This window comes from Mus caroli, chromosome 9 (genome assembly GCF_900094665.2).
Source record: "Mus caroli chromosome 9, CAROLI_EIJ_v1.1, whole genome shotgun sequence".
Taxonomy (NCBI): Eukaryota; Metazoa; Chordata; class Mammalia; order Rodentia; family Muridae; genus Mus; species Mus caroli.
Window position 1 is genome coordinate 93,163,885 of NC_034578.1, and position 14,144 is coordinate 93,178,028.

The 14,144-nt window shown below is 41.8% G+C and overlaps 1 protein-coding gene across 2 annotated transcripts in view; it reads right to left on the reverse strand.

The window, feature by feature from the left end:
- Clstn2 (calsyntenin 2) overlaps positions 1-14,144 on the reverse strand; it is a 582,382-nt gene that overhangs the window by 123,505 nt on the left and 444,733 nt on the right. For both annotated transcript variants that reach the window (XM_029481768.1, XM_029481769.1), the window contains exon 5: positions 1,801-1,950. In XM_029481768.1, the coding sequence (XP_029337628.1) occupies positions 1,801-1,950 (150 nt within the window). The remainder of the gene's footprint in view (positions 1-1,800; positions 1,951-14,144) is intronic.

Genomic DNA, 14,144 nt, shown 5'->3' on the forward strand with positions numbered 1-14,144 from the left:
CTTTAAAGATACAACCTCATGTTTTGCTTTTCCCCATTTAAAACTCCATTGTGATCATGCTCTGTACTTAAAAAATATTTATTTATTTATTTATTTTTTACTTTTTTCCCCCTGGGCTTTCTTTTGAAAGGTAGTCCTTCACGGGTGATCTTTACAAGTTAAAATGAAACAGTGACTTCTTACTCAGGTATTCATTCATTCATTCATTCATTCATTCATCCATTTACCATCTCTTAAGAATCTTCTATGAGTATCACACACTGTGCTAAGCCTGAAAAGTGCATTAGTAAACCAGGCAGAATCCTGCCTCCCATATCCTAGAGCTCAGACTCCTGAAGTTACAAAAACTGTCCTATTTCAGTCTGGCTTGCTATGATCTCTTCTTTCTTTCATTCCTTCATCCATGGATTACTGCAGGGGGTGGGGAGAGGTGGATTTTTTTTTTTGAGACACAGTTTTGCTCCATAACCCAGGCTGGCCTCAAATTGCTAATCCCTCTTCTTCACCTTCTTGGGTGATGATATTGCAGGTATGTGCCTCTATGGCTGGCTAGCATGTCCCTCTTCCTCTATTGCTTAATTCTAAGCAGACTGACCCAATGTACTGTACTTTGTTTTACACATGCACATACACACGCACACATACATACATACATACACACACACACACATACACATATCTCCCACTTGTGACTCTCATTATGATTTCATCTTCTCTCAACTTTGTTCAAGTCCACACAATGCCAGCTCTCTCAGAGATGAGCGCCTGATCTCCCAGCTCTCTTCCTCTAAGTTTATGGGAGCTCAGGCTGTGCTGTGGAAGCTTACGGTGAGCTGTCTTCTGAGCAGAGCCAGCCCAGGCAGTGTCTCAGCCACAGGTGTCTATGCATTATGACTGCCCAGTCCAGCTCTGCTGGGTTACACTAAGAATGAGTGGCTGAGACTACAGCATGGTTTGGCATCAGTGTGCTTGATAGAGGTGTGAGTGACTAACAGAGAGAGGATGGATAGTGAGGCCAGAGGCTTAAAGTCACATCATTAGGAAGCAGCAAGTAGAAGCCACCAGAGGAGTGGCCTTGCAAAGCACCATGGATTATGAGGAATTAAGACTGAGTCGTAGCATCCTCAACACATGCAGAAGAAACAGAGCAAGTCTGCACCAAACCTGAAGCACAGAGATAAGACTAGCATCCCTCCTTGGTCACCAGATCCAGTGATGCCACTTAGAGCTATTGTCACGATTCTCAAGACCATTCGTTCTCAGTAAGAGCCATCTATGCAGCTGCCCTTGTCTTCCCTACTTCCCTCTCCGTCAGTCGCCCAGGGGATGACTGGACATGTTCTGTCTCTGCTTCCGGAAAAATCTAAACTGACACAAACCAAAGCTCCACTGAGGGCCACTCTTTCCCTTCTCTGCACAGGGCTTCCAGAAACCCCCTCAAACAGAGGCTCCCTCCTTCTCTCCCACCCCTGGGTGGTATGCATGAGGATCAGCAGACAATCTCTATGTGCTGAGCAGCGATGCAGAACTTGATGTGCATCGGTCAGGTTCAGCCCTCTTGGGTAAGGTCAACAGACTCTGACAATATCTCCTCACAGTATCTGTGGTTAGAGTTGAGTTGTCTCTGATATTCTTAACTGTAAAGTGAAGATTATACCATGGAAAAGTTATGAGAACATATAACTATACTTTAAAACTCCCCTTAGACAAGTGCTGTGAGATTTGTGGGCACACCCGGTACCCTCTGTGCCCCAGGCCAAGTTGCCTTCACATAGCAGGACTAACAAAACTCAGGCTCACCTTGCCAGCCAGGCTTGCACACTGGTTTCACGTCCACCTGTACCAGGGTGTCCTGAGCGGCGGGTTTCTGTCCACAGTCATAAGCAGTTACCAGGATCTCATACTGGTGTTGCTTGTCATAGCTCAGCTTCTCAGTGTTCCTGATGTTGCCTGAAGAACAAGAATGCACACATACATTTCTGACCATGTAGAGTTGGCTGCACTTACTCTAGTTCTCCTTCTCATCCCATCAGCCTTCAGAAGGAATGAAATGATGGGCCCCACCTCTTTGTGAAACCTAAGGTAAACAGACACATAGCTGCCACCCTTAATCCCCTTGTGCTTTGACAGTAGGTTCCAGGGGACCACTGGGTGGAGCCATCTCTTTGTGCAATGGGGCAGCTAGAGAATTCCAAGCAACATCTGGAGTCCAACTGGTCTGTGATTCAAGTAGTGGGTTGCCAGAGAACTACCCTGAAAGTGCACACGTGTGCCTCTGATGAGGGGCAGAGTACCCATCTACCATGAGGATTCTGGGAAAGAGATGGAATCCAGACAACAGCCTGGCACGTCATTTTTAGCATCTGGGCTTGTCGCCAGGAACGCTCACTGCTTCTTCTCACATTATTTTGCTACCAAATAGGAAGTAAAATCAATAAGAAAATGTGTGACCTCTCTTCTGAAAGCTGCACAGAATAACAGATTCCTCGCCCCGAGGAAAGAGACATTTTTCTTCTCCAAGAGAGACCAAACAATGCATCCAGAGCCATTCATGGGCATTTGCTTTGAGGAATTTAATATTATGATCAGAAATAAATATTTGGTCATTAATGAGCAAAACTTAGACTGGCTGTGTTTTTGTTCATTTGCTTTGTTTTGGCTTTTGATGGAATGTTATTTTGTTCCCGGTTGTGTGTGTGTGAATAAAGGCCAAACTCAATACTTTTAAGTGTTTAGTGCTAGACACTAAGATCTTCAATTTCTGGGAACCATTTCCTTCCCTATATTCATTCTCTCTCTCTCTCTCTCTCTCTCTCTCTCTCTCTCTCTCTCTCTCTCTCTCTCTCTCTCTCTCCTTTTGATTTTTTGGCATTGACAGCAGATACAAGCTCAGATGTTATCTTTTCTTACCCTATAGTGAAATTATGAAAACAGAAACAAGAAAACAAATCAACAAACACAGACTGGCTGCGTCTGACATCTATTTTATATTTCCCTAGCACTTTATTTCAGCACTTAAATATTATCCATCCAGATTGGGACAATGTGCTAGCTACAACAACAACAACAACAACATCTTAGAAAACCCAGCTTTGCTCTGAAGACTGGGGAAGCGGATTCAGCAATCACATCTCCCAGCACATTCTGGTGGGGCAGTGGAGTCTGCTCAGTGTCAGACAGAACACAAAGACACCCACGACCCTGGAGCCGAAATACATCTTGCTGTGCATTCTCAGATATTTTTGAAAACCCAACAGATATTGATTCAGGACCTTATTTTCTGAGTGAAAGCAGGGTTGCTACCCTCTGTATTTCTGTCTGAAGTGTAGAACACCTCGTACTTTCTTTCACACGTTGGTTTTACTCTGAAGGCTTGCACAGGTCTGGAATAGCTCCTGGGATTTGTAGCAGTCCCCTGATCTATGGTAGCGATTCTTAATCCTGATCCCGTTAGGGAAGGAATGACCCTTTCACAGGGGTCACCCAAGACCAACGGAAAACACAGATATTTACACAATGATTCATCATAGTGGCAAAATTATAGTAACAACAAAGCAGCAACAAAAATAATCTTATGGTTGGGAGTCACCACAAAATGAGGAACTTATTAAAATATTAAAAGGTTGAAGCATTAGAAAGGATGAGAACCACTATTCTATGGGCTCTACTAACTGGTCTGTGGCTGTCTTCAACACAGGGAGGGACTCTGCCAAGTAGAAGGACCTTAAATTCATCACAAGAAATGTTTCTGCAGCACCAGACTGAATTCTGAACAGAAGTGTTTGTCTTTCCTTAGAATGAAATGACTCCAGAAATGCACGCCACTTAAAAGAGGAAGAAGGCTGGGGGTTGACAATTGGTGCAGCATTAAGCTGACAAAGCACTATTGATTGTAGCAGAAAAATAAACACACAAACAGAATCTTTAGCTCAATTTGTTGCAGCTCTACTTCCGGAACAAGTCTTAATGAAACTGTCTGGGAGACTAATTCACTTTCTCCACCAACCGCCACCTCCATGCATGCGCAAATGACTTTCAAAGCAAAGAACTTGAAACATTAGGTCACAAATGAGGGTATAATAATGTGGCCCATTGTTGCATGGGAGAGGGTTGTTTGGGAAGAAGACATGCATTTAAAAATGCTTTGAAAGCTCAGAGAGGGGAGAAAAAAAACACCATCTGTGTGTCCCTTGCAAATGTATCTTTCACTCTACCTAAGAGTTAGTCGTTCCCCCCACCCCCCCCACCTGCCCTGCTGCTTACCAGAAGTGGGGCCACAGTAAAACTTAGGTGAGCTGCTGGTCCTGGGTCTGTTTATCAAAATCTATGTGAACTTGGAGGTTAACCCTTAACGGCCAATCAGAATTTACCTCGCATATTAATTAAGTTATTATTGCTTTATGTTTTAAAAAAATTAACTGTAGGAGAGAAGGGTGAAGTCGACACACTGCTCTTCCTGCTCTTGCTGGCTGGCATTTCGGCTGTGGCCACCCTCCTGGAAATGTGCCCGGTGATCTATGGCAGCTACTGTGAAATTGCCCAGACCTTTTCAGACTCAATCCCTCATCTAAAACTTGGTTCTGGGAAAATGGCAAAGGACAACAAACTGCAGACACGCTCAATGCTGTTCCTCTAGGTGTTACATCCCAGCAAGTTCCTTGTTGTACTAATTTACTCAAATGTTCAATTCCAAGTTTATTCAAGAAGAGGCTGAACTACGTTGTCAAGGACTCATCCCTGCTCCTCCCAGGGGAGGAAGAACTTGTGGGCCTTCCTCACATTTATCAGGTACAATTGACAAACCCTGTATGTTTAGGGTATCGTGTTGTCAGCCTTTCAGTCACTGTGACCTATGTCTGATAGGAACAACTTAAAAGAGGAAAAGATAGATTTGGAGTCATGGTTTCAGGAGTTTTAGTCTGTGGTCAGGTGACTCCATCACTTTAGGGCCTGAGATGAGGCAGAATGTCAAGAGCATTAGGCTGGCAAAGACGCTTGCTTCATAGTGGGTCAGGAAGCCGAGAAAGGCAGGAGAAGGGCAGTAGACAAGATATACCCTACACAGAAAGGCACAGGACCAGTGACCTCCTTCTTTTAACCAGGGCCCCCTCAGTTCCCATACCCTCCTAACAATGCCATCAGAAGGTTCATCTACCGATGAGGCCAAAGTCTTCCTGATCCAATCATCTCTCAGTATTTGGGTTCACCAGCTTACCAAGTCTTAATATAGGACTCTTTTGGGAACTTGCTTATATCTATATCATGACAAGTGTATAGTGTGACAGTTTGATATAACTGAACTCCTTGAAATGACGCCCATAGTCAATACTTTAATATTTGATATATTTACACCTCATGTAGTTATCTGGATGTGTTTGAGAATACTTGAGATCTACACTCATCAATATTCAAATTGTAATACATATAATCCATAGCAACAATGTTTGACATGCTGTCATTAGGTCCCCAATACTGATTCCTCATATAACTGAATGCTTAGACACTCTGACTGATGTCTTCCACTTATTCCACCCTCAAGTCCCTAGTAAATGCTGTTATACTCTCTATTACTATGAATTCAACATTTTCTAGCTTCACATATACATAAGATCATATGATACTTGTTCTCGCTCACTTATTTCACCAAATGTGATACCCCATAGGTTATCAACTTGTTGCACAAGAGTCATGTTCCATCTTCTAAGATTGAATAATTTTGCAATGTACATGTCTGTACGTATCACTGTGTATGTGTGTGTGCGTGTGCATGCATGCGTGTGTACATGCAAATCTCTTTCCCTTTCTTTTCTATTCATCTCTCTACAGACACCTAAGGGTTCTGTGTCTTGGCTATTGCAAATTTTGTTGCAATGAATTATGAGCATGCATTATTGCTCATAGAATCATTCAAGAAAGCCACTTTATTTCCCAGGACTGGGAGTGTTAAGATTATATAGTAATTCTATTTTTAACTTTTGTTTTCTGTAGCTGATGGCTATATAAATGTATATCCCAACCGACAATATATCAGGGATTTTTCCTCAACCACCTTATAACGTTTGTGCTATGAATCTCTTGGCCTTTTAATAAAGGCAGTATGACAGTTGAGGGGTAACATCTCATTGAGGTTTTTAATTAGTGTTTCATTTATGGTTGGTGACACTGAATATCTTTTCTCATGCCTGCTGGCTATTTTATGTTTTCTTTGGGAGAAAGTCTATTCAGGTGCTTGGCACTTATTTTCCTAATGAGTTTGATGAATCCTGTGTATGTGTTGCATAACTCATTACTGTGCATACAGCTTTTGAATATTCTCTTTATTCTGTAGGCTGCTGTCCTGCTTTGTTGATTCTTTTATTACAAAAGATTTTCAGTTAAATTTTTTTTCTTGTCCTGTTGACTATCCTCTTGGCTTGCTAAGAAGTTTGTGTTTTATCATGAAAAGGTATTAACATTTTGTCAATTACATTTTCTGCATCTATTCAAATGTTCCTATGGTTTTTTTTGTCTTTGATTTGATAAATATGATATGTTATATCATTTCATTCATGTATGGCTAATCTTCTATATATCTCAAAGATAAATTTCACTTGATCATTTTGTATAAAATGATAAAATTCACATTGATTCATTTGTATAATTTTTAAAATATGTTATAGAATTTAGTGTGTGTTATGCTTTGAATGTGAAATGTCCCCAACAGGTTCATGTATTTCATCACTTCCTCTCTAACTGATGGTTCTATTCTGAAAGGTTACAGAATCTTTAGGAGGTGGGGCTTCACTGGAGGAGGTGGGTCACTGGGGATGAGCCTTAAGGCTTTATAGCCCATCACCATTCCCTGTTAACCCTCTGCTTCCTGAGTGGGAATGCAACATGAGCAGCCAGCTTACTGTTCCTGCTACCATGCCTTATATGCCTGCATATTTGTGGTGGTTTGAATAAGTTCCCTTGCCTATAAGATCAAAGATTTGAATGCTTGTTCATTGGGGAGTGACACTACTTGACAGGGGTTTGGAGGTGTGGCCTTGTTGAAGTAGGTGTGGCCTTATTGGAGGAAATATGTTATTGGGGGTGAGCTTTGATGTTTCAAATACTCAAGCCAGGCCTTGTGTTTCTTTCTTCCTAGTCTGGATGTAGAACTCTCAGTTACCTCTTCAACACCATGTCTGCCCATGTGTCACCATGCTTGCCGCCATGACAATAATGGACTCAACCTCTGAAACCTGTAAGGCAGCCCCAATTAAATGTTTTCCTTTATAGGAGTTGCTGTGGTCATGGTGTCTCTTCCCAGCAATGGAGCACTGAATAAGAAAAGCCCCTGAGAAGAATCAGCCAAACTAAATTCTTTCTCCCTTCAATTGCTTATGTGAAGGTATCTTAATCACAGAAGTAAGACAGTAACTCAGATACAGTTTTATATTGGTAAATGGGGACTTGCTATGTAGTAGGAAAGATGAACTTGACCGTGTAGTTCTTAGGCCGCTGGGACTGGTTTGTGGGAGGAATTTGGAACACTTTGGAATTCTGGGTTATAAAATACCTTAAAATACCTTGAAAGCTTAATGGGACACTCTGGTGGTGGTGGTGGTGTTAAAGACAATACTGGAAGAAACATAAATAAGTAGAGCCTGGTTTATAAGATTTCAGAGGGGAACACAGAAGTACTAGGAGTTGAGTTGGGTCAATTTGTATTATATTTTGTCCAAGAATTTGTCTTCCTTCTGCTGCTTCATGAGAACTTGTATAAAGTTGAACTTAAAGATAATTTGTTTGAAGAAGAAAGATATGTGAGTAAGCTTAGAGTTCCAGATAAAGAGAGAGGCAACAAGGCGATCAGCACTATTAAAGAGATAGAATCAGCTGCCTCGTCTTCTCCACCAAAGTGGACTGTGCTTGAACTGTGAGCCAGAATGAACCCTTTCTCCACCAAGTCACTTTTGTCAGAACATTTGATCACAACAGGAAAAGAATCTAAGGTAGTCTGCCTGTACCATGAGGATTACTTTTGCTTCTACATTCCTTGTGGATATTGGTGCACCCTTGTTTTTTAATGTAGTATCTTTATCCGATTTTGGCATAGAGGTAACATCAGCCTTTAAAATAAGCTGGGAAGTACTTTCTCATCTTTAATTTTTGAAGGAGAGTTTGAGAAGAACTGGTTCTGGTTAGGCTTTAAATATTTGGTAGATGGCTGGGAAGCTATCAAGTCCTGGGCGTCCACGTATAGAAGACCATGCTTTGATATATTACTGATTCAACCTCCTTGCTCAATTTACTTAGTCTTGGTACACAATATGATCCTAAGAAGGAATTCGTTTCCTTTAGGTTAGTCAGTTGGTTGGGGCATAGTCATGTTTTGCACTGTCTTACTTTCCTTTGTATTTCTGCAATATCCATTTTTCATCCCTGTGCTGTAGCTAAAGGTTTGTCTGTTTTATCTTTGCAGAATATCCTTCGCTGATTTATTTTCTATTGTTTTTTTTTAACTTATTCTGTATTGATCATGGTTAGCCAACCTTCCTGCTATTTTTTTTTTTTTTACTTTCTTTGTTCTTTTTATATTTCGATGAGGTTCAACAGCAAGCTGTTTTAAGTTTTTTGTCCTTTTTTTAAAAACCCTGATTCTTGCCACCATAAATTGCCTTCTTAGAACTGTGTTTTCAACAGTTTAAGTTTGGACGTGTTACATGTCAACTCTCACCTATCTCCGGATAGTCTTCCATCCCCTGTTGGTAATCCTCTACCCACTGATTGGTCAGGTGAATGTTAAGTAATTTCTACCTTGTTGTGGACATTCCATCTTTTGCTCTTCTCCCGCTATTATTCTCTAGTTTCATGCAGAGATGCGATTGATTGATGCGATTTTATTCTTAAACTTAAAGCTGGTTTTGTGCTCCAGGATAATATCTCTCCTGAATCTGTCTCCTGTGTGCTTTGTATTCTGCTGCTGTTGAGAAAACGCTCTGTGTATGCTGAGCTTTAAAGTATAATTTAAGTGCAATGTTTTCTTATTGATTTTCTACCCAGATGATCTGTCCATTTCTAAAGGTGGGTATTAGAGACTCCTGCTATTATTGTATTATTGCTTGTTTCTTCTTTCAGATCTGTGAGTATTTGCTTTGTATATGTAGATGCTTTAATGCTACATGCACGTGTTTTCTTTAACAATGGTGTTAGCCTATTGATAAATCAATCCTTATCATTAAATATTGACCCTCTTCTCATTTAATCACTCTGTGAAGTTTGATTGTTGAATTTAGTCCATTTATACTTAAAGTAATGATCAGTACATCAGGACTTAATATTGTTATTGTAAATTATTCTCCAGATCCTGATTCTCTTCACTGCTTCAGCTTACTTTCTTTGTGACTTGATACGTTTCTATAGTAGTGTACTTTGATTGCTTTCCCTTTTACTACACGAATTTACTTTGTGGTTTCTAAGAGGTTTATATGAAATGTCTTATAGTGATGCTAGACTTTTAAAAACTGACAACAGCTTAACTTCAGCAGAATCTCTGTAACTTCTCTCTTCAAGTGCGGATTTTGGAAGACAGAGTTTTCCTGCTTTTGTATTCATTCATATATTATCTTAGCTAAACTTGGTCTTAATACTTTTGCCCTTAATATGTATTTGCAAGTAATTCATCTACCATTACATTAGTATCAGAATACTGTGAATTTTATGTGTAGTTACTAGTACCAATGACTCCCATATGTTTTGATATTTTTAAATATCATCATTTGGCTTCAGCTCAAGGGATGACTTATCATTTCTAGTAAGATAGGTTTAGGGGTAGTGGACTCTCTTTATTTTTTTGTTCATCTTGTAAAGTCATTATCTTTCTCATTTTTGAAGGATGGATTTGCCAGGTAAAGTATTCTTTGCTGGCAGGGTTTTTTGTTCTTGTTGTTTTATTGCTTTCAATATTGTACATCATTTTCTCCTGGTTCATAATGTTTGAAATACTTTAACTAATTTTGTTTTATTTTGATCTTTGTGTATTTTTGCCTGCATGTATGTCTGTGTACCACATGCATATTGTATAGAGGCCAGAAGAGGGCATTGGTTCCCCTGGAACTGAAATTATATGTGGGAGGTGAGAATGACTCTTGCAGCCTTCAGTAGTTGCCTGAGCAGTTGAAGTGAGTGCCTCAGCCACCTTTTCTAGACTTTTGAGAACAGCTTCAGAAATGAAATACCTTCACTATGTGGGTTTAGGAGAAACACCGTGACATCATACTTAGTGTCCAGCATGTGGTTCCAGGTATGAAAGAAGAACATAACGTCTTGGATCAGGAATTTGGGGTTTACAACATCTGCAATATGTAGCCCTTGGTATTGCAATGGATATTGTGGCAGAGGGGCATCTTGGTATCCTCATGGTAACTGTTCCAACCAGCTGACATAACAGATGCTGAGCATCTAACTGGTAGCAGTAATGCACATGATGATATGAGTTGGGGTAAGGTCAACTGGGTGTGGGTATGGGTAAGGTACATCCACACATCTTCAGGCATAAGGCTGGTAATGTGAAATACCCTATTATAAAGACAAGCTTTGTTTACCCATTTCCTTCATGGGAGCTAGAAACAGAGATTGGGTCAATTGTCTGTGTATGTGCTCCAGCAGGGCTCAAGCTGTCAGTATGAACACAGGCTGATGTAGGAACTAGCTATACATGCAAGCATGGCGGTGGTGCAAACAATGAGATAATGCAGCTGGGGCTGTTTGTATACATTTGTGTAGTTACAATGGTTGACTGTGAGCACACTGAGTACAATGGGCATCAGCAGCAGGGTGAGTGGCTCCATGCACACCTACAGCTAGAGGCATCAGAGCTTATGGTGCACATCTGTATGTCTATGAGGGCCAGCTGTAGGAGTGAGTGTGATTGTGGGGTTTGGTGATGAGAGGTAAGGGCCTGAAGGCACACCTAGTTACATGAGATAGCCGCAGGCTCAATGGCACATGGATAAAGGTGAATACTCCTGAATGATTCACATGACTAATCACAAGCACATATGTTATAGCCAGCTGATGCTGGCACTGGTTGTACTGGTGACTGGTTGGGTGCCCCTGGGTGAGCTAGGTTATCTCCTGATGAGAGAGAGAAGAGGAGTAGTGGCTCAAACACCCAGAGACTGAGAGTGAGAAGCTACGCACTCTGTAGTAGTAAAGGAGGATGGGATCTATTTCTACTGTGCTGTTGTTGGCTCCTTATGTGGTTGATGGTGTTGATCCACTAGGCTAGACCCTGCAGGGGAGCATAATAATGAAAGCTACAGGGGTCATGCAAGAGTTACCAAGAGGGAGGTATAAGTGCCCAGTGAAGGCCACTGGTGTTCCCTGCAGAGCAGGCCACTGGAGACTATTGTGGTTTCTGTCACATTGGCTGACACTGAGCCCCTGACCATCGAATTTTTTGCCTAACTATTGCCTGACATCTTGGCTATGTTGTCCTCCCCAGTGACAGGGGTGGGATGATACCGAAGTAAGTCACCTGGGAACTGTTTTGAAAGACTGGGGACACTGTTCAGTTTAGTGCGCTATACTTTTCTCTGAGAGGAATCTGTGAGCAAAGGAATTTCTTCTCTGTGCTGGGTACCACTCATCTGTGGGAAGGGATGGTGTAGGTGAAATGAAACTGATGCTCCTACCCAATTTTTGTGTAGTTATGCTCAATATGTTTTCGTTGTCTTGTAATTTCTTACTTCGATCTCAAGCTGTCCTAGATACGTTTGTGTTTATGCATGGCTGTGTACTTGCTCTTTGTTGGGGGACCAAACTGGGACTGCCCACCCCCCTTTTCTGTCTCTTTGGTGATCTTACCCCACACTATGTTTATGGACCTAAACTCCAATCTGTTCCTTTCAATTATCATCGAGGAAGAGGTTTGTAGTGGTAAGACCCAAGGGCCAACAGTAATTAGGAAATTCTTCTTGCCTTAGGGTTCAGTTTCTCCACTTGTCTAATGAAAACAGGGATCCAGGCTCTGCTTAGCAAAGAGAGGCTGGCTTAGAGCCAGCAGGAGGAGCCTGAATCTAGAACTTTACAAGATGGTGGAAAAATCCTCACGTTATAGTTATATGCCCATCATCTCAGCCCAGATTGCATGGAGGGTGGCCCTCATGCCCCAGTCACAGGAAGAAATATCTAAGGACTATAGATAGCAGCCTTACTCAGCACTGCTTATCTGGTGAGTACTCTGAATGCACCCCATCCACGACTTCAGAACCCCACAATGACTTTGGGTTGATAACTGCCATGAAGGAGGACAAGGGTCTACAGGTGAAAGAGGTTGGGTCTGTGGGTATAGGAGGTCATTCTGACTCTACCCAATGCCTTCCACCCTTCCTGTTTCTGTGTCTTTCTTTCTCCCCCAAAGCAAAGAGCCTGGGGGCATCTAATTAGCTGTGGGATGAAGAATATGGAGAACCTGTGGCCAAGGGAGGTACCTAACATTCAGCCACACTTTCTATGATTTGCTCACATGCAAAGAACTTCAAGGAGCTGAGAAGGTCACCACCGAAGTGATGGATAAGGGCCCGCTGGGAAGCTCATTAGACTGGGAGCTGCCCAGGTCCTGTCTTCATTACTTGGATAGCTGCTTTTGTAAACGTCTCTGCTGGGGACCCACACTCTCTACAAGAGCCAACTCTCCTCACCATCTTTACATTGTAAACCAAAGTTGGAGGCAGAGGCCTGGCAAAGGCCCATTACTCACTTTTAATGAGACAGCCAGGGAAATAAATTGGCATATGTTAGTGGAATGGCTCATCAAGGTGAGTAATTATCTTCGTGACTGGGGCAGTTTACCCTCAGATGGAAGAATTTGCATCTTATCTTTCCCTGGGAGCTCTTGAGAACAAGGACCAGAGGCTAAGTGGAGCTTGACCACCAATCACAGATGTCTCCACTCAGATGGCTTGCTATTTACCATGTACTTGTCATAGCCCAAATTCCCAAGTGTGTGTGTGTGTGTGTGTGTGTGTGTGTGTGTGTGTGTGTGTGTGTGTAGTGGGTACATGCCAGCCTGTAGACTTGGCTTAATAGAGAAGCTGTGAGGGTCTGGATGGTTCTATAACTAGAACTCATCTTCACTTCAGTATTCCTAGCTTCTCTTTCCTGTGCACAGACCTCCTGCCCTGTACCATTAGGAATAATAATGTCCAGACAGGTTAACTCTTAGTCCCATGCCTTTTAGCCTTCTGTCCTAACAGTTAGGCAGATCATAAGGGAAGCTATTTGAAGTTAGGGGTGGAGGTGTTCCCTGCCCCTATGGACCATTGTTTTGAGAATGCAGAAGATTATATCACCAAGTAAGCTTCCTTTTAAGCTCAATATTATGAAAGATTCCCGAAGACTTGGGAGCAAGTGACTAATTTGTTTCCCCTGTAGATGTTGGCTAGAAAGATTCTCAAATCTGTAATTTTCATTCTAACTCCAGTTCCCAGCATATTTTGTACATGGTTTCACTCTTCCTTTTCTCTTAATAGTCTCCTCTCCCTCTCTCTGTCTCTGTCTCTCTCTGTCTCTCTGTCTCTCTCTTTCTCTCTCAATGTTTGGTAATCTCCATGAAGGTGAGCTTGTGTCTCTCTTGAGTTCTGTTCTAGTTCCACTCTGAGCCCATTGCTAAACCTAACACTTGGTTACAGAATGCTTCTTGCAACTTTTGCAGCCTTCTGTGCTACTCAAATGTTATCTGAAATGAAGTGGGGATAATATGCAGACAAGCACACAACTCACACTGGTGGTGAGCAAAGTACTCAGCAGACAGTATTACTCCATTACAATCAAGTTATAGGCCAAGTGGGCTGAGCTGATTGGACCTCTGGCCACGTGTAGACTATAATAAGACTCATATTAATGGTGATGAGAAATATCCAAATAGTTTTATGTGTCTATTTTCAGTTCAGTTCAATCTGGGAGGAAGGCCCTGCTACAGTTGAAATTCTCAAAGGGAAAGTTGGCAAGAGTTTTAAAGATTTCTTAACAAAGTTATGGTTGGAAGGTGGTTTAGAATTCCCAGTTCTGTTAGTGTCTATTTGCCTGGGAGCAAAAAGCAAGTTGTGGTGGTGATTGGGGGGCTCATGTTCTAAGAATACTGAAAGGCATCCAGATGTGACTGTGTGTGTGTG